This window comes from Limanda limanda, chromosome 20 (assembly GCF_963576545.1).
Source record: "Limanda limanda chromosome 20, fLimLim1.1, whole genome shotgun sequence".
NCBI classification, from domain to species: Eukaryota; Metazoa; Chordata; class Actinopteri; order Pleuronectiformes; family Pleuronectidae; genus Limanda; species Limanda limanda.
Window position 1 is genome coordinate 18874609 of NC_083655.1, and position 24390 is coordinate 18898998.

Here is a 24390-nt window from a genome sequence, read left to right on the forward strand (position 1 = left end):
CAGCTGTCTCTGTATATCAGCTGTAACACAAACAGTCGTGCGGCTGTTGGTAAAAAAGGGGAAATGCCTTCAAATATACACACGCAGACACACAGACACACAAAATGAGGTGGTATGCTGCTCACTGATAAACAAGATGGCCCTGTCCCAATGAACCACTTGGCTCTACCCCTTCGATTTGCGTGTGGCTGTGAAAAGGTAGAGTTGTCCCATTTCTCTCTGTGATGATAGGTAGTGGCCCTCTAGCCCTTCAAACAATCCTTCACCCCATACTGTTTCTTGTAAATTGCTTTAGGAACAGAGGAAGCAAATCAACATGGCGACCACTGCGGGTATCTTTCAAAACAAACATGAAAACAGTTTTATATCCAGAGGAATATCTTAGTTTAATCCAGTAGCAAATGAAATGTCATTGAATCCCAGTGACAAGCGTGTCAGGGAAATCATTATTCAGCCGTCTAAACAAGCATGAAACAGTCTGAGTGAGAATAGTGAGTAACGTTTGTTACTCCCATGTCCTATATATGAAGTTTCAAAAACCTCATGTTATAACTTATTTAGTTCAGGAGTAACATACATTACTGTTCTGATATGGTCAGATCTGTCGCTATTATAATATTGGTTGTTAGCTGATATTGTCCCCGTAATACTAATGTTGGTTGGCTGCTGATGACGTAGCGAGTGGTGTCCCAATTCCTAGGGGATTTTCCAGCCCCCCCCTTGTGTCTCTGTTTGGAGGGGACACTCCCAGCGAAGGGCACTTCATATCTAGGGTCGGGCCCAGGGAGAGGAACTGGGACAGAGCAATAGTACATGCAGTATATCCTCTCTCCTCCCACGTATACGTTTAAAGATGGATGTGTGGTATCACCAAGAGTACACAGATTTTATATAATGATGAAGATGTTAATCATAACTTGTGCCTGTTATTTTAGGAACATTATTTCACTGCACTCTTCATACTTGAGAATATGATGTAAAATTGGTAAATGTTTAATGCCTCTTGAATGTGTATTTAACCACAGCCACATTCACAGAGTCATAAACTCATTCAGTCAAGCAGCAGAGTGGGCCAACTCTCATTCTGTCTCTCTCTCTCTCTCTTTCTCTTTCTAACAGACACACACACATGCTCCCACTATACACACCCTCCTGCATGGTAACATAGCAGGCTGGGCGTTCAGAGGAAATGTCCCACCTCTCTTAGAAAGTGACATCAGAGGAGAGCTTTCCACACAGTGTCTACAGGCCCAGGACACTGTAAACTATGTTTTTACAGACCATGTTGAGGCCGTCTACTTAAATACATATTACACACTGTACTCATCATATATGTGTGTGTGTTTTACAGTGGGTTGAATAGTTTTATTAAATGTCCCATGATGCGAAAACCCCCATTATTATGGCTTATGGCTGTACATGGTGATTGAATGATTTTATACTGTGACGGATATACTTTTTCAGTGAGTCATAGAGATCCAGACATGATGTTTTCACTTGATCCACACTGATAACATGGATCCACGCTCACAAACCAACTGCCCACTGGAAGGCTGTGCTGATTGGTGGATTCATATCACGTGTATAATCGTGTCTCTTTCACGGACAACTCAAAGTCAGAAGTGTTTGATGGTTTGACTCCAAGGAGTCAGATATTTGTCAAAGCAAGGTTCTCCTGAAAACCTGTCAGAAAACTGGAGGTATCTCCTATTGTCTACCACATAAAAAAATACTAGAAAGTGATTTACTGAGGATATGGTGCTGAGACATGCGATTTTTGATACTAATGCTCACCTTAGAAATATGATCTGTCAGTGTTTTTAACGAAAAAAAGTCTGCAGGCTCGGTTGAGTCTGTATTTTCTCAAAAGAACATTTCAAAACTGAGTAGAAAGTTCATAATTCTGATAATGGTGTGTTGAAAAGATCATGATATGATTCTTTGGGAAGATCGCCCACTTTAGTGATTATGATGATGATGAGTTGTCCATCTTTAAAAAGCTCATTGATTCATTCATGTTTTTCTTACATGTACATATTGTGAGATTAAAAGAAGATGAAGAATTGGGGCACATTTTTAATTTATTTTATCTTTTACTTAATGATTCTCTGTAGTTTATTTAGTATCATTCATAACAAAACAATAGCAAATCCTCAGATTTTAGAAGCTGTGACAAAAATACAGGGGGTTATGCGAAGAAAGTCAAATGAAAGTGTGTCCTCTTTCTTTTCTGATCATCAACTGATGAAGGATGGTTTCTGCTTGCTATAAAAATACAAAGATTAACCTGAAGTTGTAATAAAATCTAAATAATAATTGTCCAGCCGCACACAGTTCGGTCAGGTAACAGTGACTGCCATCTGGTTTTAAATGTGTTTTCCCCGAACAGGCTTGTTTATGTTTGTTCTTTTATCTGTAATGTTATACTCAAGCTCTAAATCGACTTCTATCCTTTATCTGCAAATTCATCATACAGAATATATTTCCTCCTCTGTCCACTTCAAAGCCTGAGTCTCTGCCAGATGGATCATACACTGTGTTTCCTCTCAGTGCTCTGACCATGTGACCACTCATAATCATCCACATAGTGAAGGGATATTAAACTGCCCTATGGTTGTTTACTGCTGAATTGACCTTGGACATTGAACAGCTACACTCACTGGCCAAACCTTTAAAGTAATAGTGAAGCTAATAGCTCCTAGCAGCAGACTGGTCTGTCACAGGCTCCCAGCAGCACAGGGACATCATTCAGTGTTTGACCATGACCGTGCAGCATTTCAGGGAATGATCTAACTCGTTGTGTGACGCAGGATGAACCTCTCACTTGTCTCTTACTTTTTTTGCCGTGTTACTCCAGGGAAGAGACATTTGTCTTTTCACATTTCTTAGATAATTATAGCTAGACCACAGCAGCTAATGCTGCAATGCCTTGCTCGGCGGCACAGTCTAGATGTCTTAACAGCTGTTATGTATCTGGTTTCAAACCTGCAGCTGAAATCCACGAGTGCATATTTGTGTGTGTGTATGTGTGTAAGTATCCATCAAGCCAACACACACACACACATTTTATATTGTTATTTTATGTTTAACCAGCAAAGATTAGATCAGATGAAGGACATGTGATAGTGTTTGACTTAATAAAAACATTATAATTGTGCTAAAAATCCAAATATGGCACCAGGAACAATTTTCCAGTGTGTGGCTCAGGCACGATTCATCCTGGTGTCCTTAAGTCACTGAACAGTCCCCAAGGCTCCTGTGTTAAGCAAACCAGACCTTTCCTCGGGGTTAACCCAACAGGACATTACATCGTTTTGTGGTATATTAAAGGAACAGGAGGTGAAAATACAGAGGGATTTTTGGGATTAGATTCACAGTGTTATGTCACCCATCACCATGACAACTGCCATATGAGCCTGCCAGTGTTAAGCCTATGGAAACTCCCACAAATACACAACTCAGTCTTTCACTCCATTATCTTGACTCTGCAGCTATTTCTACTACTTCTGGTCCTGAGGACACACACTCTACCATTAATGCTCATTGTTTTCCGCTTGTGGCGACTTTCACAGATTTCAAATTAGTATAGATCGATAATGGTCCAGGTTTTACATGCACATTCACCCAGAGGACACATCCCATCGAGGTTTACTGCAACCAGATGCATTTGCAAACAGCACAGCTCAGAGTCTACTGGTGATAAAAAGTCTGGAGAGAAATTCGAACACAAAGCAATTACAATGTAGATTACCTACCTGTGTCTCTCGGTTTAAAACATTGGCTAAAGTTTTAGTCCTTTCAGTTAATTTGGTAGTTTTAATATACGTTTATATCTGCTGAATCCATAAATCATGGTTAGGCAATTTAAATATTGATCATATAGTGTCTGACACAGCGAAATAACACACGGGATGTCTTGATTTCATACACCTTAGTTTTGAGCTTCTTGATCCAAGTACTAAAGGTCATGGTTCAATTATGTCTATAAGTGTAAATTATTAATATGATATAAATGAAAGTTCAGTTGGGAGCATGACACCCTGACAGAGGATGACTCACTAACATTCTGTTTCGTTGTGGGTGTACCGTGTAGCTCCAGAGTGGATGTTCTCCTCTCATGAACTATCTTTGACCCGTACAGACAATGGTGCACAGAGAGCACAGAAACTGACAGCAGCCGAGTTTAATTAGTGACAGCTGATATGAGGAACTGCCAGCAGTGTTGTTATTTCAACTGACGACACCATCGCTCAGGACCAAGTGAGAAGCTGCGGCTGAATACTTTCTTCGCCGACTTGTGAATGATTGTAAGCACTGAAACCTACAGTGAGCCCGTGTGTCTTTCCAACCACAGTGTCTGCGCTCAGTGTCACTGCTGTTCCCAGATAATATTTCACGTTCACACGCTCATTTTCAGTGGTTTGTGCGGAAGCTTGTTGGATGTTGCACGTTGGAGCCCTTAACTAGTTATGAACAACAGTTGCACAGTGGTTTCCCTTCTTTGACAACAGTGTGGCCACAGCAGCAGTTTTGAGTCTGTCGGACGTGTTCAAAGTCTGTGAACATAGTTTGTCACCACAGCTTCTTATAGCATCTCCACCAAAACCTTACTAGTAAATGAAATTGAGGGCCCTGTTGGAAGATACAGTAGGTTTGGTCTGACTTACGAGAACTGAATTAACAGTGTCTTTACAAACTACAACTTATATTATTAAATAGTGACTGTAGATTGTATTGGAGTTTACATCCATTTTCATTTTTCTTTTTTCAAATGTATTTTTTGGACTTTAATCACCTTTTAATGGATAGGAAAGAGTAAGCTTGTGAAAGGGGAATAGAGAGAGAGTGGGGGGGGGGGGCATGCATACATGGCCACGGCTTGAATCAAACCCAGGCTACGGGTTCAGGCCTTGCAGAGCGTGGACAGTTGGGAACAGAGATGTTAAAATGTCCTAAGTTAAGGCTTTAGCACAAACATCATCTTAATAAAACATTAAAAGCTCTGAATTGAGTCCTCTGATCTATGTCCCAGCATTAACATTAATGTGAGCTTTTGCATCCAAGAAATTTTGGCTTAATTTCTGGATAGTTGGAGATGCGTCATATAGCAGTTTGTTATTCCTACTATAACTAAAGTTTCTATTTCGGGATTACATATTATAGCACTTGGTAATGTTTTGCGGGCCACTAAATAAAAAAAGAAAATGCAGCAAGTAGACTCAGGGACTTTTATCTGTTTGGCTCATCTAAGAAAAACAACCATGCAGGGACCTCAGCAGTGCTACCACAATATTTGATTATGTAGGTAGATAGGCTTGTGATAATGCTTAGTGCAATTATGGTACAAAACAGGATTCTATAATACATTTTAAAAAACAGTAATTTATATAATTGCAAACGTAACTTGACATTGCAGTTTAATCACTCCCTTGTTTGCTTATTCTGTCGTTTTGTTTAAACACAAAAATGTAGTGTCGAAGCAGATTAAGAAGGAGCTTAACCTTCACCTCTGCTTTTTGGCAGGCAGAGGACACCCACCCGCCGGCCCGTGAGCCCACACACACACACACAGACAGACAGACACATATGGGTTTAAAGCACAAACCTAAATGCACAACTAATCCACACATACACTGGAACATTTGTTAGCAGACTACACAATAGAAACTGCCGTTTCCGTGGATTTCCTTCCTTTGTTGAATCCAGATTATGTTTGACTGGCCACACCACAATCATGAGCAGAGGGTGGAAAACAGAACCTGGGCTTAAATTGAGGCCCCCTCACAGGGTCTAAAGATCCTTAAATTTAGAAATGTCTTAACCCAAATCCATCCCACTGTCGCAGCAGACTAATGAAAAGCTTCTGCTCCTGTGGTCATGTGGGAAACCACTGCAGAAACAGAAGCTGAAAGACCCAAAAAGGAACATGCTAAACTAGACAGTCTTTTGCAACCCTTCATATGGTTGCTATTGGTCTCTTTCTGTGTTTTCTTGCTTGGTATGGGTGGCATGGATCACTCGGCTAACTGCAGCCGGCACAGATGACGTACAGTATGCTAAACACACACACACACACAGATGATGTGGGGTTAAATATGGAAACTGGAGCAGTGTTTCTGACCAGCATGGTTTTGTGGTCAAGGCAACAGCCTTCCTGCGACACACCCTGCAAGGTCTCAGCCCTGGGGACTCACCCATGCTGCTGATACACTGGCAGCCAGGCATGTAATGAGCACCCACACGTGTAGTTTACATTCATTTAAATCTCTCAGACACTGATTTTATAGCTTGTAATACTTTATGTAATACATTTTTTACTTGTTGACTAACTAATTCAATCTGATAAATGTAAGAGGACAGATTTTGGATGACTGACTGGCTGTCATTAAAATAACTATAATAATATTTTAATTCCTCAAGCCCATTGAAATAAAGGCCTGGACCTGGATTCGTACAATATGTTCCATTTAATATCCTTGTAAGGTACAACAAAATGTCTTCAGAACAATTTAAACCTGAGTAGTAAATGTTGAATTATATTATATTTGTATTGCCAAATTACAACATAAATTATGTAAAGGCACTTAAGTAAGTTTAACCCGAACCCATAACCAGCAACCACACAATTACTGTAGAGAGAACAAAATGTGCCTTTTAATGGAGAGATGGGCATCTGCCTCAATGGGTTGGAGTGAGCAGAGAAAAATAAGGGAGAGAAGAGAGTTGGCTGGAGAATTGACGCAGCGTTGGTGTTGCATTTCATCCTAAAGGATCTGGTTAGGGCAGTTAAGTTTTAACTGGGAAAAACACATCTTTATTTTTGGAAGTATACCTGTGTACCGGTACCCTTTCGAGTCAGTGAATGGACAATCCAGCAGATGGGGCTGTGGAGTTGTGTGTGAGTTCCGACCTCTCCTGTTTGAGGCTTGCATCTAGTCTCAATGTATTTATTAAGACAATGATTCCAGTCTCAAGCCTAAAAATATTTGTCTAGTAGGAAGAGTGTTTCTCATGAAAATGTGTGGGATGTACTTTCAATGAATATATTAACCTCCACTGATTTGTCATGTGGCTGCAGTTTAAGAAAGAATGGTTCATTCATATTTCTGTGGGGATATAAATGTTGTTGACTGTCAGATGAGAAACTAACAGCACACGTCTCATGATAGATCACCTTTGACCTTGAACCACAACCTGCTGCTTGAAAAGTGTGAGAACAGGATGTTCAACCAAGAGGCCAGAGATGTAGTGTGTTGGATTCAAGGAGGGTTGATGACACAGAGGTTGTCTGGGGAGCAGAGAGAGGCTAGCTCCTCCTCCTGCTCCTCCTGCTGCTGGCACCGCAGATAATCTGGCACTATAATTGGTGGATGACACAACACGACTCTGCAAATTTCTCTGGTGGCCATTGGTCAGCTGAACTCCCAGATGAGCTGGTGCCTGCTTGGATGAGGGTCTCTTTGTGTCACGGACTCCATGTCCAGGTCCAGATTCTGCTTCTGTGTTGTACATGCATAGTTTTCATGTTGTGTAATCCCAACTGAAACTGTGCCTCCCTGTGGCAGACAGTGGTATTATGTGTAGATTTTCCTCACTTTGCTTTGTGTAGCTGCTCTTCAGAAACCTCAGGCCCAGGCCTTGCAGCTTGTGACCATTCAGTGTGTTGCTCAGGGGCACCTCAGCAGGGTGGACCCCCCATCACAGGCTTTGGATCCAGGTTATCGGGTCTTGTTGCTGTTTTCCATTCAGTTATACTCACATCAGATTTTGCCCAGAACACAGAATGAAATAGATTTAGTCGTTTTGTTCATCGTTGTAGATTAAATACATGCAAAATAATGAGGAAGGCTTTATTTTCGGTCTTCTATTTCACCATTTGGAAATGTAAAGTGATTTTGACCTCTTGCTTCCTTTCACCACTTCTCATCTTCACTTCCATCTTTCTATATTCTGCTTTTCATCTGCTTCCTGCAACGTTTCCATTTCAGCAATTTACAATTACAACCATGATCAATAACAATGATTTTAGTCACTTAAAAATCAAAATTAACCTTTTTAAAAATGTTTGAGGTTTAAGTAAAATTGGTCTATATTTAATTGAACATAGAAGGTTTGTTTTACAAACTGCAGGTTTCACAAAGCCATCGTTTCACTTACATTTTGTATTTTCTTCACTGTAATTCAACTTAAGTGATCATTTCCCAGAAATGGAGCAATCTCTACCTGAGATTTCTGTTTCCAAAAATTTAGTTTAAAACCACATATTGAAAACCTAACTGAACAAATTAAATTGTGATTTTCTGGTGTAGTTCTTACATTGTGATTATATATTCTATCAGTTCCTCTTAACTATTTTTGAGCTGAAGAGAAGCAGAATGAATCATGAATCTGTTTCCCAGTCTTCTTCACTCTTACAGATTACAGAACTGGCTCTAGCTGTCTTTGCTGCAGTGGGAGGACAATCATTTTCACCACGTGAAGCAATGTTGTGTTATTCTAAAAGGTTTTAGGAACAGGAGCTTGGATGTTTAGTTGTAACATGAGAGATGTCTCCCAGACTTGTTGACCTCCATGGTGAATGTTCGTCTGCAACCTGATCCACTTTGTGAATGTTTTATGACACCTAGTTAACATTTACAGTTAAAAGTTGGGTGAACATGTTGTCAAAGTTGTGTCAAAGTGCTGAGGACACACAAGCACACACATTTTTTTCACAGCATACTTGATATTTGATCGTGTTTCTTAAAAAGTAGTCCCCTCTCCAAGAGATGAACACTATATATACTGTATTGGAAAATGTCATCACTTGATTGGACAACACCACTCATCAAGTGACTGTCCCCTTGCTTATCCCTGTGTCTCTGTGTTTGCGTGCAGTCATGGCGGAGTTAGACCTGAGTCTAAGTGACGCGCTGGCAGATGCTCCTCAGACGGGGCAGGTGGAGAGCCTGGTGGAGCGGGACTTTATGGCTCAGCTGGAGGCAGAAACCTTCGACGACAAGGTGGGGGAGACGGTAGGAAAGACGGACTACATCCCCCTGCTGGACAACGTTGACACCAGGGCAGGTGAGACGGATATGTCAAGAAATTGCATGAAAACAGCTTTTTTTTGGTCCTATAAAAGTTATTTTGTAAAACCACAAAAAATGCCTTTCTTTATAATTCAAACATCAGTCGTATTGATTTGAATAAAATCTCCCTGATGAAATGGTATTTTTATCTGCTCCTCTGAATTTGATCTGATGCATCGACATCTTTTTGAACCAGATGAAAACGTGTGTCACGTAACATAAACTGCAGCTGCGCCCTAATGACGGATAGTCTCAGGCAGCGCTGGACACCCGCTGCCATTTTTGATCTGTGGAGGTGTCATTCAGCCACCGGGAGGAAAAAGTGGCCTGAGCACGAGCAGATTTCAACATCCGAGCTAAACATTTGGGATGTAAACTAGAAGTTTTGTCCACTGAACAGTTGTAGGGCGAATAGTCTAGTGAATAGTGAAGATGTTTAAGGTTCAGTTCCAAGGTCACATACCTGATGATCCCTGAAAATCTGCTGTCCAAGATCCCTCATGGGAACTAGAGCGTTTCCTCACCAAGGTCATGGGCATAGGATGACAGTATGTTATCAGCTACATGTTAATCATGTCCTGTCATTGTACAGGGAGGGAAGTAAAACAGTTTGCATGTTGATGTCACTTAATTTGCTCGTACTAATTTACTAAAGCTAACTGATGATGCTTCACCAGGTTTTAGTTATTTTCTGCATTGAATGTGTAGAATAAACAAGTTCTCTTTTAATACGTTTAACTTCATTGTGTAGAATTGAAACATATCATATAGTTTTTTTATTTATTGATCAAATTCACTCGTGAAAGAGCCATTACCAAGTTGGAAATCTGGTGTTTCTGTTGTTTGTTTTTTATAATAGTCTGGTTGTAGTCATCATCAAGCTGATGAGAAAGGTTTGATTTGCTTTTGTGTGACATCTTTAAAAAAGTAATATATACAGTCGAAAATAAAGCCAGGAAATATCATCCTGTTTAAGATATTAGCACTAACTATTGCCTATTATACACAAATAAGTACAATGACACAAGGTTTGATTGGATACCTCGAGTATGGCTTCCTCCTGAAATAAAGCATTATGTGCCACACAAGCTAAAATCGTTCACCTTTGTTTCTAAAGCAATGTCCTCCAACTAAACCTGATTAAAATCTATAATCTAAAATATGAAAAATAAAAAGCTGCTTTCACAGACACTGTAAACAAAGCTTCTAAAAATGGGGATATGATAATCGTTCAAACATGGGAAGGATGGCACATATTTTCAAACACGGTGTACAGGGTGTGAGAAAAGTCAACTGAGCAATCACGATGTAAAGTGGGCGTCAAATCAGAGGCGGCTTGTTAATAGGGGGCGCCTCCAATGTTCTGAGACGAAAAAGCCTATTTGAACATGCTAAACATAATTTAATTAGATAATAATAGTTTACTCATACAATGCACCTGATATGATTCAATAGAAATGGTTTTCAAGTTGTATTTGGTTATTTTTTGTCTAAATTCATATACTTCCTGGTGATAATTTTCAAAGACTTGTCGTGTTTCCAGTCAGTGTTTGATTTTTATGTTATTCGTATATATAGGGAGCCTGGATCTACATCTTTGGTTGGGTTAAAAGATTAGATGAGACGGAGGCAAAAACCTGCAGATAGGTCGTAGCAAGGTCTCTATCAGATGTATAAACAGTGGATGGATCTAATATAGATCTGAGCACATAACCAGATAAAGAGAAGTGACAGTGGACTGGGGATGACTCGGCTCTCAGGCCTGTTGTGATCACACAGACACTTTGGTCAGTCAGACTGTGTATGGGCACTCGTCAGTTGCAGCCGGCCGCAGGACGAGCCGTGGGTGGCGTTGCCAGTGATCAGCTGTGGCACGCTGTGTGCAAGTGGACGATTGCTGACACGCTGAGTGCCAAATAGCAGGGCTAGGCAGTTCGCTGTTCATTGTCCCCTGACAGCGAGAGACCCAGACGGAGGCTTTCTATTTGATTTTATTGTTTTTTAGTCAGAGATTATGTTTTTTGCACGGATGCACGTGTAATGTGCATTTCGATTGCCTGATGTTTGAGTGACCTTTATGTCAATATGTCTGGACTCTTGTGAATCTTACATTCTGTGTGAATGTTGCATGCATGCATGCATGTTAGAGGATTTGGAGTTGTGTGTGTGTGTGTGTGTGTGTGTGTGTGTGTGTGTGTGTGTGTGTGTGTGTGTGTGTGTGTGTGTGTGTGTGTGTGTGTGTGTGTGTGTGTGTGTGTGTGTGTGTGTGTGTGTGTGTGTGTGTGTGTGTGTGTGTGTGTGTGTGTGTGTGTGTGCTGCCTCTTTAGGACGTTTTCCAACATAAACTTCCTCAGATGTTAATAGTGGTTAGGTTAAGGTTAGTGTTACGTATGAACTAGTCCTGGTTAAGGTTATAGATACTGTTTTGGTTAGGCTGTCCACAACGAGTGGAATTAGCTGCAAAGTCTTATGGCTTGTATCACAAAGCAAGATAAGTTGAGTTATTTTTTTGGAATAAATATATTAAAAAAGGAAATGCATTCTTGTTAGGGCTGTGTGTTGGTCAGAAACATTGACATTTTGTTTCTTCAGTTCACGGCATACTATTCATTTCTATACTTAAGGTGGTAATTATGTTTTTTCAGTGAGAGCTAATTGACCAATTTAATAACTACATATGTGATACTGGTTATTAAGGAGTGTCAATGTCAGGCCCAGGTAACCAAATGAAATTAAAACAAAGTTGAACTCAATGCATGATCCCTTATTATAAGTCTCAGAGTGGGTTGTAATAGTAGTATATAACATACACCTTTTTACAAGTGCATGCACGTACATGTGCTATAAAGGTGTATGTGAGCGTGCATGTCAGAGGGGCGTGTAGTAGTGAGTGTGTATTTTGTAAGATGTGTGTCTATGTGTGTGTGCTTGGTCTTGTTGCTGCACTATATAGGAGTGCAGCAACAAGACCACTCCCTAATGGCAGTAAATAAACAACTTTCCTTGTCCTTATACAGTATTTTAAAGACCACGTGATCCTGACACACACACACGACCCTCTTACCTGTTGTCTCACCCCCCCCCCCCCCCCCACACACACACACACCATGGGAAGCACAACACCCCCCTTACTTTCCCCTCACATTTGCATCTATTTCCTCTGATCCCCCAACTTGTATTGTTTTATAACGTCTAAACCAACAGATGTAAGGACACACAACTACTGACATCACTACACACTATCCCCTGTCATGCACACACACACACACACACACACACACACACACACACACACACACATACACACACACACACACATATTACAAAATACACACTCACTACTACACGCCCCTCTGACATGCCCGCTCACATACACATCTATAGGACACTGTAAAAAGGTGTATGTTACTACTTGTAATCACAGGGTTGGAGGTGCAATTACTTAAAGGGATACTTCACCTAAAAATGAAAATTCCCTCATCATTTACTCTTTGTATGTCGATAGAAGCTGCAACAAAGTTTACTTTTGAAACCCCTAAAGTAATTTGTGGACTCAAACACTTCACCCTTCCCTCCATCGGCATAGTGGTGAGTAGATGATGAGTGAATTTTCATTTTTCGGTGAACTATCCCTTTAAAGCAAGATCGTGAACCCCATTGCTCCCAGTGGTTTGACCAGCACCTGGCCTGGTACTGTACCTTGCTACCATCTGTGTGAATGGTGAGTTCAATGTGTGTCTGTTGTGCAAATTTGAGCGACTCAGCAGTCAGATGTCACAGAGCATCACCTCCTTCAGTTTCCCACACTGACACCAGCTGACGTGCTGACGTGCTGCCCTCGTCTTTCCCACAGCCTGACCATAGATCGACTGTGTGGTATTAACATGCACGCTGACACACACACACACACACACACACACACACACACACACACAAACAAACCTAAAGTGCGACAGCTATATCGAGGAGCCTTTTAAAAGCCTAAAATAGTCCATTTGAGTTTGTTGTTTCTCTCCATACAAACTTGTACGATGTAGTTTGATTTTCTATCTCGTCTGGCCATTAGCTCTCAGTAGTAATGTGTTTGCTTGTTTTGTGCGTGTGTGTGTGTGCACGCAGACACGGGTTCTGCAGTGGAGAATGGAGAGCAGGAAGCTCGTGGGGTGCAAAAGCCTGGTAAGACACATCCCACAGTTCCCTCTGCTGCCTGTCAGTCTGCTATAAGGCCTCCTCATCATCCTCATTCCTCCAGTCATGGCCTTTTTCAAGTCTTTTCTTGTCTTTCAGTTGTGTCTACTTCCTCCTTGTTCTTCACCTCAGTTTATTTCTGTGTGTTTGTGTGTTTACGTGCAAGCCCTTTATACTGGCATTTTAGATCAGGAGCCGCTCTTATTGCTCTCAAGCATCCTTTCAAGCTCCTACTGAACAAGGCTGCTGCAAGAAGCTCATAATGGGGAGTTGAACTGAAGAAAATGCCAAAGTACAGATTTAAAAGCCCTCTCCACCCCGCCACTCTGGACTCCTATTTCTCTGCAATAGTCACCTATAAATGTGTGAGTCAAGATAATAATATGTGCATCAGTCTTTAAATATTATCTTTACATCCCTGAGGATTGTAGGAGGGGGGTGTCTGAGTCTCAAACTGTGGATTATTTAATGGCCAGGACTGTCTTCATTGTTCCAGGAATTGTTTCACAATCAGTGAAATTCATAAGACCACCTAAACATCCAAAACATTGTGGCTGTGAGTAAAAGTATATTTTTTCTTGATTGGAAATAATGAGAATAAATATTGTATGTGTAACATAATAATATCAGCTGGCTGTAATCACTGACATACTGTCATGTTTAACACATTTCTTTTTTATCGTTAATGGTGATGGGACATTTTTTTGTCTTTCGCCTTAAACATTTGATTTAAACTGTCACCAGTGAAAGTTGCATTTCTTTCTCCAATTCAGGATAAACACACAGGAGTTAAGACTTAATTGTTATTCTGCTGTGAAAATGCAAATGAGTTGAATTGCATAATCAATTTATGAAAATGGTACTTAATTGGCAGCAGAAATTGTTGCCCTGATAACATCAGCAGATCTGCTAGTAACAATTGAAATAACACGACCATTTGCACATGTCCCTTTCACTAAACACTCCTATTGTTACTTCTTATGCCAAAGAATCATTGTAGTCTAATCTTATATCAGAGATAATTAGCTGCAGGGAAGAGACTCAGCTCTAGAGATGAATGTTTATTGTGTCTAGTGACGAATCCTTCTTGCCTGTTGGCTTTCTGCTTTTACTGAAATAAAATAAGAAGAGAACTGTTTCTGGTATGTGTGGGTGTGTGTTTACGTGTGTGGTCCTATTTGGAAACCAGCTACTCAGTTGTTTTTTTCAGTATTCTGGTCTAATTTTCCCTCATCTCCATACTCCACACACACACTCCTGCTCCTCATTTCACTTTGTTCCATTTCAAACTTCACAGCTGTGCACGCCGTTGGCAGTGAAAGAATGTTGCATGCCAGCATGAATTAGAATACAAAAAGTCTCCTACACTGAAAACATGCAATTAACATATATGTAAAGTAGAACATATTGTACAAAAGTCAGTTCAACCACAAAACTTAAAAAAAGTCAAACAGCAGGGTAAGAGAAAGTGATGCAGACAGAGATCTGATACACTGACTCTACAGGATGTTAGGGCAAGAACTGTCACAGATGTAAAGTATAAAATAAACCTTACCAGGGGGAGGAGGCCTTAGACTATGAATGGGAATTGACCACTGATGACAATCTGTACTGTCCGTCCACAATCAAAGTTTCAAAATCCACTAACATGGAGGGGATGGGGTTTATAACCTATATTGCAGCCAGCTACCAGGGGGCTAGTAGGAAGGTTTGGCTTCACTTTTGGGGAGCTGTTATGTCGGCCACCTTTATATACTTTCAACATTATAGTGTTACATTACATTTCATTTTAGCTGACGCTTTTGTCCAAAGCGACTTACATTTTTAGTACACTCAGCATTTATGAGGGGCCATTTAGGGGTTCAGTATCTTGCCAAGGACACTTCGGCATGCAGATGGGGAAATGTGGGATTTGAACCGGCAACCTTCTTGTTGGAGAACCCCCGCTCTAACACCTAGGCCACACCGCCCCTGTGTTGCATGGTGATGATGTGGTAACTGTCTGAGCCCTGTTTGGCAGGTTACCAGCCTTTTGTCCATCGTCCTAGATTATTCTCAGAAAAAAACAAAAACATAAGGTGTCTCTCTAAATTCCACTGAACTCTAATCAGTACAAGTGCAACGTAGGAAGGTGAAAGCTGCCCAACCTCCCTGCTGCCATATTCGTGATCTGCATATGATCCACTGACATGACTGAAAGGCTTGGTGGGGACGGACACTGCTGATGGTGTGAGGAGTGACCTGCATGTTAATCTGACATCTGCGTTGGCATGTTCACTGCTTGGCTGTCTGGCTGTTTGCATGGCATGGGGTGGCTTGTGTTACCATTGTGTACAGAGCACCATGTGTGTATTTCAGTTGAGTGGATGTTCCCTGTAACTTTTGGTTATAGTTCTGTCTCAGATTTCCAGAACTGTCCTTATAACGAAATCTGCAGTGTAACAGAAAAGGACAGTGTGAGGTGTGGCATAATTATTATATTGGGCCTACTTAAGTGAACAGAGCATCTGGCTTTGTCTAGGTGCGTTGGATTCATTCATCATTGTTATTCAAGCGAACCCCTGGGAGCAGATGCAGGACGCAGGCGGTATAAGTAGTAACTGGGTCAGAGAATTGAGAGCGTAAGCGGAATCCTGACAAGAGCAAAGGCAGATGTGTGTATGTGATGCTGCATGTCACCGCTGCTGCATGAATATACTGCATGGCCTATGAAGAAAACTATATCTATATACATAAATGAGTGTTTTCCCAAATAGTTGACCAATGAGCACCATTGAACATTTAATGGAGATAAATCTGGCACACAACCTGCAGATGGACATAAATCTGACATTTCTCACGTTGGTCAAGTATTTGACATTTGTTAGATGAGTAGTAGTTGATTTTTTGAAAGCTTTACTAACCTGCTTTCTTCCTTTCCCCCCCTCCTTATCCCTTCCTCTCATCCTCCTTTGAAATGATTTATTATCTTGTACTTTCATTTCTCTTTTATGCCACGTTATTTTGTCTCCTGTCCCATTTAATTTTTGTTGATGCACTCCTTTTAAATTTCCTTTCCTTCTCTCCCTCCCTAACTTTGTTCCACCCCATACGTTTTTTACTCTTCCCTCCTGATTTTCTCTTCATCTCCCTGATTTTTTTTCTGTCCCCCACCTTTCTCAATCCTCCATGCTTCAGAGGACTAGAACCCGCCTCCACCACCATGCCGACTGTCAGCTGTGCTTCCGCTTCCGTGCACCTTTTCCCCGATCCCTGTGCAGCACACACACAGAGCCACCACACAATCTACCCCAATTGTGGCTTCTTTGACCCCATGTGAAGAAGAAAGTCTGAGGTTGCGTCCACATTAGACGTCCTCGCACTCACTCACACACACACACACACACACACACACACACACACACACACACACACAGACATGCCATGCTCTCCTGACTTCAGTACCCGCTGTTCCTCCAAACAATGATGGCACACTGTGATTCGCTCCTCTGGGCAAGCTGTGCGTCGCTGACACACAACTGATTTCAGTCCCTTTTGAAAGTCAATTTGTTTTTTATAGTTTGTAGTTCCTTTTGGACATTGTCCAATGTAAAGTCCTCTACTCTGTTTTTTTTCTAAATCCATATTAACAAAGATTTATAGATTTGATTTAATTTAATGTATTTAAAAGCATACCTTGGCAATTTAATGCACTTTGAAGGAGACAGAAAAGTTAATATGTTTATATCCACACACATACACACACACACACACACACACACACACACACACACACACACACACGGGTTCAGAGGCATAGACCCCATCGAGCTGCCAACCCTTGTTCTCCTGTCTGAATCCTTCACACTGAGTTCCCAGTGCTACAAGCCTCATCTGTCAACACCCAGCAACCAACACACACACACAAACATACTCACATATTAACCCACCAAAGGACCATTTTTATTTATGTCAAACTGTTTGTTTTTCTCCTGTGATGAACCAGGACTCTCTAACTGCTTTGCACTATTTTTAGATTTCGTTAACCAAAAAGATAACGTGGTAAATATTAAAGCCAGACCTTGAGTCGACAATCATTATTGTAAAGAATGTAAGAGAGATATCCCATTGGTCTCTGAGTCGTCTTTTGTTCCTTTTCACTGTTGATGAGCTGTAAGTCTGCACTTCTTTGGTTCTTAGAAATTCCTTAAAGTCTCAGTATATATATTTAATTATAAACCATCCGCCTATTTAATTTGTTGCCATTAATTTCCTAAACATATTAACAAATGTCATGTGTGTTTTTTGTTTGGGTGTTATGCTTTATCGTGCTGTGATGCAATACATATGAACAATAAAACACTTACATTCACCTCAAAATAGATTATTAGGTTGTATTCTAGATTTCAGGGTGATGTAGCCACAAGCTATTGAGAAAACTAGCCAACAATAACTGGGCCTCATCCACACAATTCCCCTTAAGTTCAATCAGTTTGCACCATGTTGCAGTCATGCATGCGCCAACCTTAAAGTGAATGAATTTTTTTCATAAACATCCATGAGTTATTCCCTCTTAAACAGGGGAAACTATGAAATAATGATCTATCTCTCAATATTAAAGGGATAGTTCACCCAGAAATGAAAATCCACTCATTATCTACTCACCCTTATGCCGATGGGGGTTTGGGTGAAGTGTTTGAGTCCAGAAAACACTTTCGGAGTTTCAGGGGTAAACACTGTAGCTGATTAGTGACCTATCATCAGACATAACAAAACAACAGAAAAAACATAATATGCCTCTGTACTGCTCGTATGGTGTCATCTAAGTGTCCAGAAGCCCCGACATTCAAATTCAACTCGAAACAAGGTCATTTACACCGTTTTTTAAGCCTTAAAGTCTACCAGAAGAGGCTAAGCTAGCGGACCTTAGCATTTCCGATCTTTGAATGCACTTTGTCGAAAGATATCAGAAGACTTTTAAGTTCAAAACACGGTGTAAATGATCTCATTTCGAGTTGAATTTGAACGTCGGGGCTTCCAGATACTTGGATGACACCACACGAGCAGTACAGAGGCATTTTGTGTTTTTCCTGTTCTTTTATAGCTCACCATTGACTTCAATTGTATCTGATTCTGCTCTAAGTGTACCTCCTGAGAGTCCAGGAGTGTTTTGTGGACTCAAACACCTAACCCAACCCCCCTTTGGCATAGTGGTCTGTAAATAATGAGTGAATTTTCATTTCTGGATGAACTATCCCTTTAAAGAAAGACAAAAAAATATCAGAATCTGCCCCCTGATTTGGATATGCGCCAAAATTTCATGGATTCTTCTCTAATATGCACACACCATCAAACCAAATTAGTGTTCTAGCATCTCTGTTTTGGTTTCCGAATACGAGTGTTTGCTTTAAAGCGTGAGTGATCAGAGGTCCCTGTCTGGCCAAGAAATAGTCCCAAAGAAAACTGTTGACAAAGATTTTTATGGATAATCCAGAGAAATTTGTAGGAAATAGGAAAACATATATAATAAATAAATAATTTGTACCACAAATACAATACCTCTTAGCACCAATGTATTACTACAGTGATACAGTAGCAATCGCACAGAGAGATACAAGAACAATATCTTGGCATATTAATCTGAAATGTTCTGCATAGTGAAAATGTTCACAAGGAGTTGGGAATGAGGCATTTCCTCTCCAAATGCCAAAAAGAACAAGCATGTTGAACTCAGTTGACATGAGTGAAACTCATCTGATCATCTAGGTGCTGCTGACAGTAAAAGTCACTGTAGACCTCTAAACAGATGTTATTATGGATCAGAGGTCAAGCTTAATACAGCCACTACATCCGTTTTTCAAATTTTTGCACCTTCTAGTGTAATGCACTAAATGTTATTTGTCCATTTTGATTGTTTTTATTTATTATTCTTTAGCTGCATGAAAAGTTCATCGTTGTTGCACAATGGGTTAGATTCAGCCTCTCTAAGTAGTTTGTTTCATATAGTGTCTATCCCAGAGTGTCCTTTTATAGATGTGCCTCTCTCTGTAGTCTGCCTGCACCTTGTGCTAATAAAGCAATATATAACACACACTTACCTGGCTTTGGGTTTCTCTTTCTTCTTCTAACCCACCTGAACTAAATCTTTTATCTACTGTCTAACTGCTGCCTCTCCCTTCTCCTGGCTCCTTTCCCGTCTCTCCTGTCCCTCGCAGCGTTGTGAATTATGCACAGTATTATTTCCTGTTTCGGATATTTTATACCTTAGCAGCTTTTCCAGAGAACAAGACGCTTAGTCATGCTGGCTGTAACCTTTCAGAGGACGTGGATTTTTTTACAGTGCGAAGCTTAAAGCTTAGTGTGTGTGCCGCAGGGTCGTGATTTTCTTTTACTTCAGAAGGATGGTTAGAAAACACTACTTACTTTATTACTCTCTCCTTTTTGGGGATAAGAGTAAAAAACAGCAACTGTGTTTGTGTTGTTGCTTAAAACACACATAGAAAAGGAAATAAAGGGGATTTTACCTTCTTTAGAGGGGTTTGCCAGGTATCAGTACATTAGAGGTTCTCTTTCCAAATTACAGGCAGACTCGCAGGATTTAAACATTAAAGAGCTCATAAAGCACAGAGTAGAGAGAAATATCATGGCAAGAGCTCATCTGCTATTTCAATAGTTGTCACTTGATTACAGTGGACCATACTCAGCTGTATTACATAAAACTTGCACAAGTCTACCGACCTATCATCAAGTATGAGTGTTTACCGGTTTGAGGCCCCTATCACCAGTCAACAAAAATGACTTGATGTCATATTTGCTTCTCAATTTTCATTCTCCCTCATTATTGTGACATAGGAATCCTCAACTCAACCAAGTCCAGTTGACGTTTTTTTTAGCATTTGGATATACCATGATCAGGATAACTGAGAATCTTCACAGACATGAAATCCTAGCTCTCTTGAAACATCCTCCTCAGTATGTCAACTTATCTGTATCCTCTTTTGTGGTTTAATATTATCCAACTGGAGAATTAGTGCCACCAAGTTATTATCATAATGCTCCGAGCTTCTAAAATACAGTGGTGGGTGTAAACACAAATTAATTTGCATTTTGTTTCCCCAATTCTTTGAAAAATCTGTGGAAATGTGTATGACAACATGGCGTTATTTCCTCCTTTACTTTATGTGTGTAAAATAGATTATTTAAGTTTATTTATTTAGCAGAAGTACATCTACCTTATAATTCCACAAACATCTGTGATGGACACATCTCCTGAACCAGTCATCAGTTTAATTTGATACAAAACACTGACCATGAAATACTAACTTTGGATAAACCAGGTAGGATGACCTGAGGTTTTCTATTGTCACCATGCACCAAAGACTGTATGTATAACGAATACAACAAAACAGAAACAGCATATTAAAGGCCTGTTCGAGAAGTGATCATTAAAGACAAGGAATACTTATGAGCTCCGGAGCATCAACACAGAACAAACTATAGTCCATTCCAAACTGACAGGTTTAGAATGGGCATGCAGGATTTTAACAAAATCACTAAACCTCAATAGTCAATTCGAAGTCAACTTTATTGTTAATTCTGCCATATCTACAGGACAAAGACGGGATTGAAATGCTGTTTTTTTGTGATTCCTGGTGTAAACATATAAGTAGACAGATCATATAAGTACGCATAATAAGAACTTAAAACATAGTACACAGTACAACTCAGTATACAAATAGTATCCAGTCATAAGGCACACGGTGGATAGGATGAGAGTACTGCAAACCAGAACAGTGCAAAAATACTTCATGGGAAGTAGTGTAATGTTCATCCACAGGATGAAGTAAATAGCAGTTGGAAGTGTGCGGGACCGTAATTCTAGAATGTAAATAAATTTGGCTTGAGGCAATCGATCTCACCCCAAAGCCATTAAGTGCCTCTCTCGATCAAATCACTTGATCTTCATCAGCTGGGGTTTGGACAAAAACACTCAGAAGACTCAACTCACTCTGTTCTGCCAAATTGTGATGGATATTTTGCTTTAGACATTTTAAAGACTTAATGCTTGATGAAACATGAATATTATTATCAGTCATTTAACTAATGGTTAGTTTTGTCTCCATTCGAGCATACTCTATCATATAATGACCTTGTTTAGTTAACTACCAGCAGGGTAGCTCGGAGATGAGATGCGGTTTTGCTCATGGTTTACCATCCACTATACTGTAACCTCCAGAGATCACTGTGACCTGTGCAATGCTCTCTGTCAGCATGTGTGTGTTTGCACGCAACAGTCTATATGGGGCAGCCTGTCCTACTTAGACTGGGAGTTGTGGCGTGGGTGAAGCAGGGAGGTAAAGAGGAGGAGATGGATTGAACTCTCTGTGGAGGCAGATGTGCTATTCAGTGGAGGGATCATCCCCTTCCTTTCCGAATGTACATCACAAATAAACCCCCACACACACACACACACCCAAGTATGAACTACCCGACCCCAAGAGAACTTCACACTTAACAGCTGCTGTCTTACCTACCCCTTGAATGGTGGGAAGGAATTTTCAAATAAAATAAAATAAGATAACAGTATTTAACAGACTGAAGGGGATAGAGATGTGAGGAGTTGTGTATATAAAGCATATAGCCAACCCTCTACATTAGTACAGTACATGATGTGCATCTGCCCACACTGTGAAGACATGCATCATCTGAGGACCTTGAGCTCCTGTCATGGTTCCAGGGTGTCTCATTTATTTATGATCCACTGCATAAATGCAATACATCACATATGGCTCAAATAGGGAAAGATGTTGACACCCATGCAACCATACCATCATGGCATTTTTGTGTGTGTGTGTGCGTGCGTGCGTGCGTGCGTGCGTGCGTGCGTGCGTGCGTGCGTGCGTGCGTGCGTGCGTGTGTGTGTGACCCCTAACCCTAACAATGAGCATTACAGTCTTGCGAAGCAATAATCCTGCCTTGAGAGTCTGTAGTTGAAGAAAGTTTTCTTTTGGTCAGGTTTAATGACTGTCAAAAGTTTTTAACTTATTTCACTAACTTACTTGCAACTAAAACTCATACAGAGTTGATTCAAAATACTTTATATATGTAAGAACTCATTGTCGTAGCCTCATCTTTTGAAGAAAAAGGAGAAGTTGTTACCTTCTTTTTAAGTAACTGGAACACCATAACTCAAGTTACTTTCAGCAGCACATCCCCATCACTGTGTAATTTGATAAACTCATGCTGTCAGCCTCTTTTAGTTGAAGAAGTGATGTGTCAGAAATACGGGCTTAATCTCCTTTAAATATTCATGATGCAGCTTTAATCCCTGAGCCGGGAGAAAACATAATTCCCCCCTCACTGATGCCTCCTCCGTAGAAGGAAAGCCTTTCATCTGTGTTCCTAACATGTGAAGGTGTGTGTGTTTGACTCTCGATTCTAATGTATTGGTGTCTATCCCCACATATGTGTGTGTATGTTTTTGTGTGAACAGATTTCTCCCTCTCTATTCTCATGTCAGAATATAGCGTGTGTGTGTGTGAGGCCTCACACTTTCCTTTCAGCTTCAAACGTGAAAGGCTCTGAATAGGGAACATCCAGCACCGCATGCAACTAGTGATTTGCCTCCTCTTCGAGTACTTGTTCACTTCATCTGTTGATTTGACGGGTTCTGACTGCACAATCCCTGCAGTTGGGAGTTAAACGCAGTCCCACTGCTAGACTCAACACATCGATGACTGCAAGGAGAAAGCGTGACAGCTGGATCGCGAATTCAGGCAAAATCCTTCTTGGTAGTCCTTAATCCTGCCAATAAAAACTAACAAACACTGACACGAAGAAGGTCAAGAGAAAGTTAGATGGGATTAAAATAGCGGCAGATGGATTGCCTCCGTGTTATTTTCCTCTAAACACACAGACAAACACAGGCTTGTTTTCAGGTGAGGGCATTGACGTGTGAAATATACAATAGCATTTGACGATTGGATTCAGAAGGAGAGGCAGCCTTGTTTTGAAAACCTTTGGTCACACAGACACAGACACACGCACACACACACACACAAAATGAGAGAGAGAGATGTCTCATCCAATGCACCTTGCTTCTCAACCGCCTGTCAATCCACATCACCCTCTCGCACACTGAATTAATACCAGCGTTGCATTAGCCTCTCTAATCCCAGCACACAAACCTGGCACCGTTTCATTTAGAAACCCATTTTTACTTTAATATTTTAATTTACGCGTTGGCTCATCTCATTTATATGTGAAAGTGCCTTTCATGAAATCCAAGATATTCAGACAATAAAACAAACCATTAATGCATCTTCCCATTTGCTGTAGGCCTACTTCCCAAATGGATAGAGCCTATCCCAGGATGCTGCTTTTGTATTGTTTGTTTTGCTGTGATCGTAATAGATGCTGTTAATAGATAAACCGTATACAGACCCATGTCTCAAGAGAATTAATGAACTAAAGGGCTCAAAAAGTGGATGGATGAATGCTGTGACTTCAGAGACTTGACTAATCAACAATACAGTCAACAGCATTGACTTCTCTGTTCTTGCCGGGGGCCCTTTAAGATGTAGCACAAAGGTACTGGATGCCATCTCACTTTATAAACATGGGGAGGGTCAGTGGGTTCACAGGGAGGGACTCACATTACTAAAATGCATGCAGGGCCGGACTACTTGTTTGTGGCTATACTTATGATTAAAATCTTGAATTTATATAACTGCCCTTTTGAAACATACATATTTGGAAATGGCTCTGGCTCTGTAGGCTGTTAATTTCAAATTTGGTATACGTCATTTCAGTACGTAGAGGCCCGAACTGTAGAATTCGTTTTTCTTTGCCGTGAACAGTTTGTTTTTGACCACGACTACAAAGCACTTTCGTTGAGATATGTTGAGCCCTAGTCACCACTGCTACAGAGCGCTGGTCGCCTGTTTTTTATTTGGCTCTTGGCAAACCAAGGTGTGAAGCCAATAAGATGAGCCACATACAGACAGACATAGATTTCTGAAATTTTTAGATAGATAGATAGATAGATAGATGTTTGAAATGTAACCATCACTAGGCTAAACACCAGATATTTTTAAAACTGAACAAATCATGAGGGCAAACCATGCAAGTGTTTAAACCTGGCTAATACTGA

General features: G+C 40.6%; 1 protein-coding gene across 5 annotated transcripts in view; it reads left to right on the forward strand.

Moving 5' to 3' along the window:
• The window catches only part of LOC133027187 (microtubule-associated protein 4), a 98113-nt gene that overhangs the window by 13520 nt on the left and 60203 nt on the right, over positions 1–24390 (forward strand). For 4 of the 5 annotated variants that reach the window (XM_061094217.1, XM_061094218.1, XM_061094221.1 and 1 more), the window contains exons 2-3: positions 8878–9066; positions 13191–13247. In XM_061094217.1, coding sequence (XP_060950200.1) covers positions 8880–9066; positions 13191–13247 — 244 coding nt within the window. In that variant the 5' untranslated portion in view covers positions 8878–8879. The remainder of the gene's footprint in view (positions 1–8877; positions 9067–13190; positions 13248–24390) is intronic. The other variant, XM_061094219.1, reaches the window with a different exon arrangement.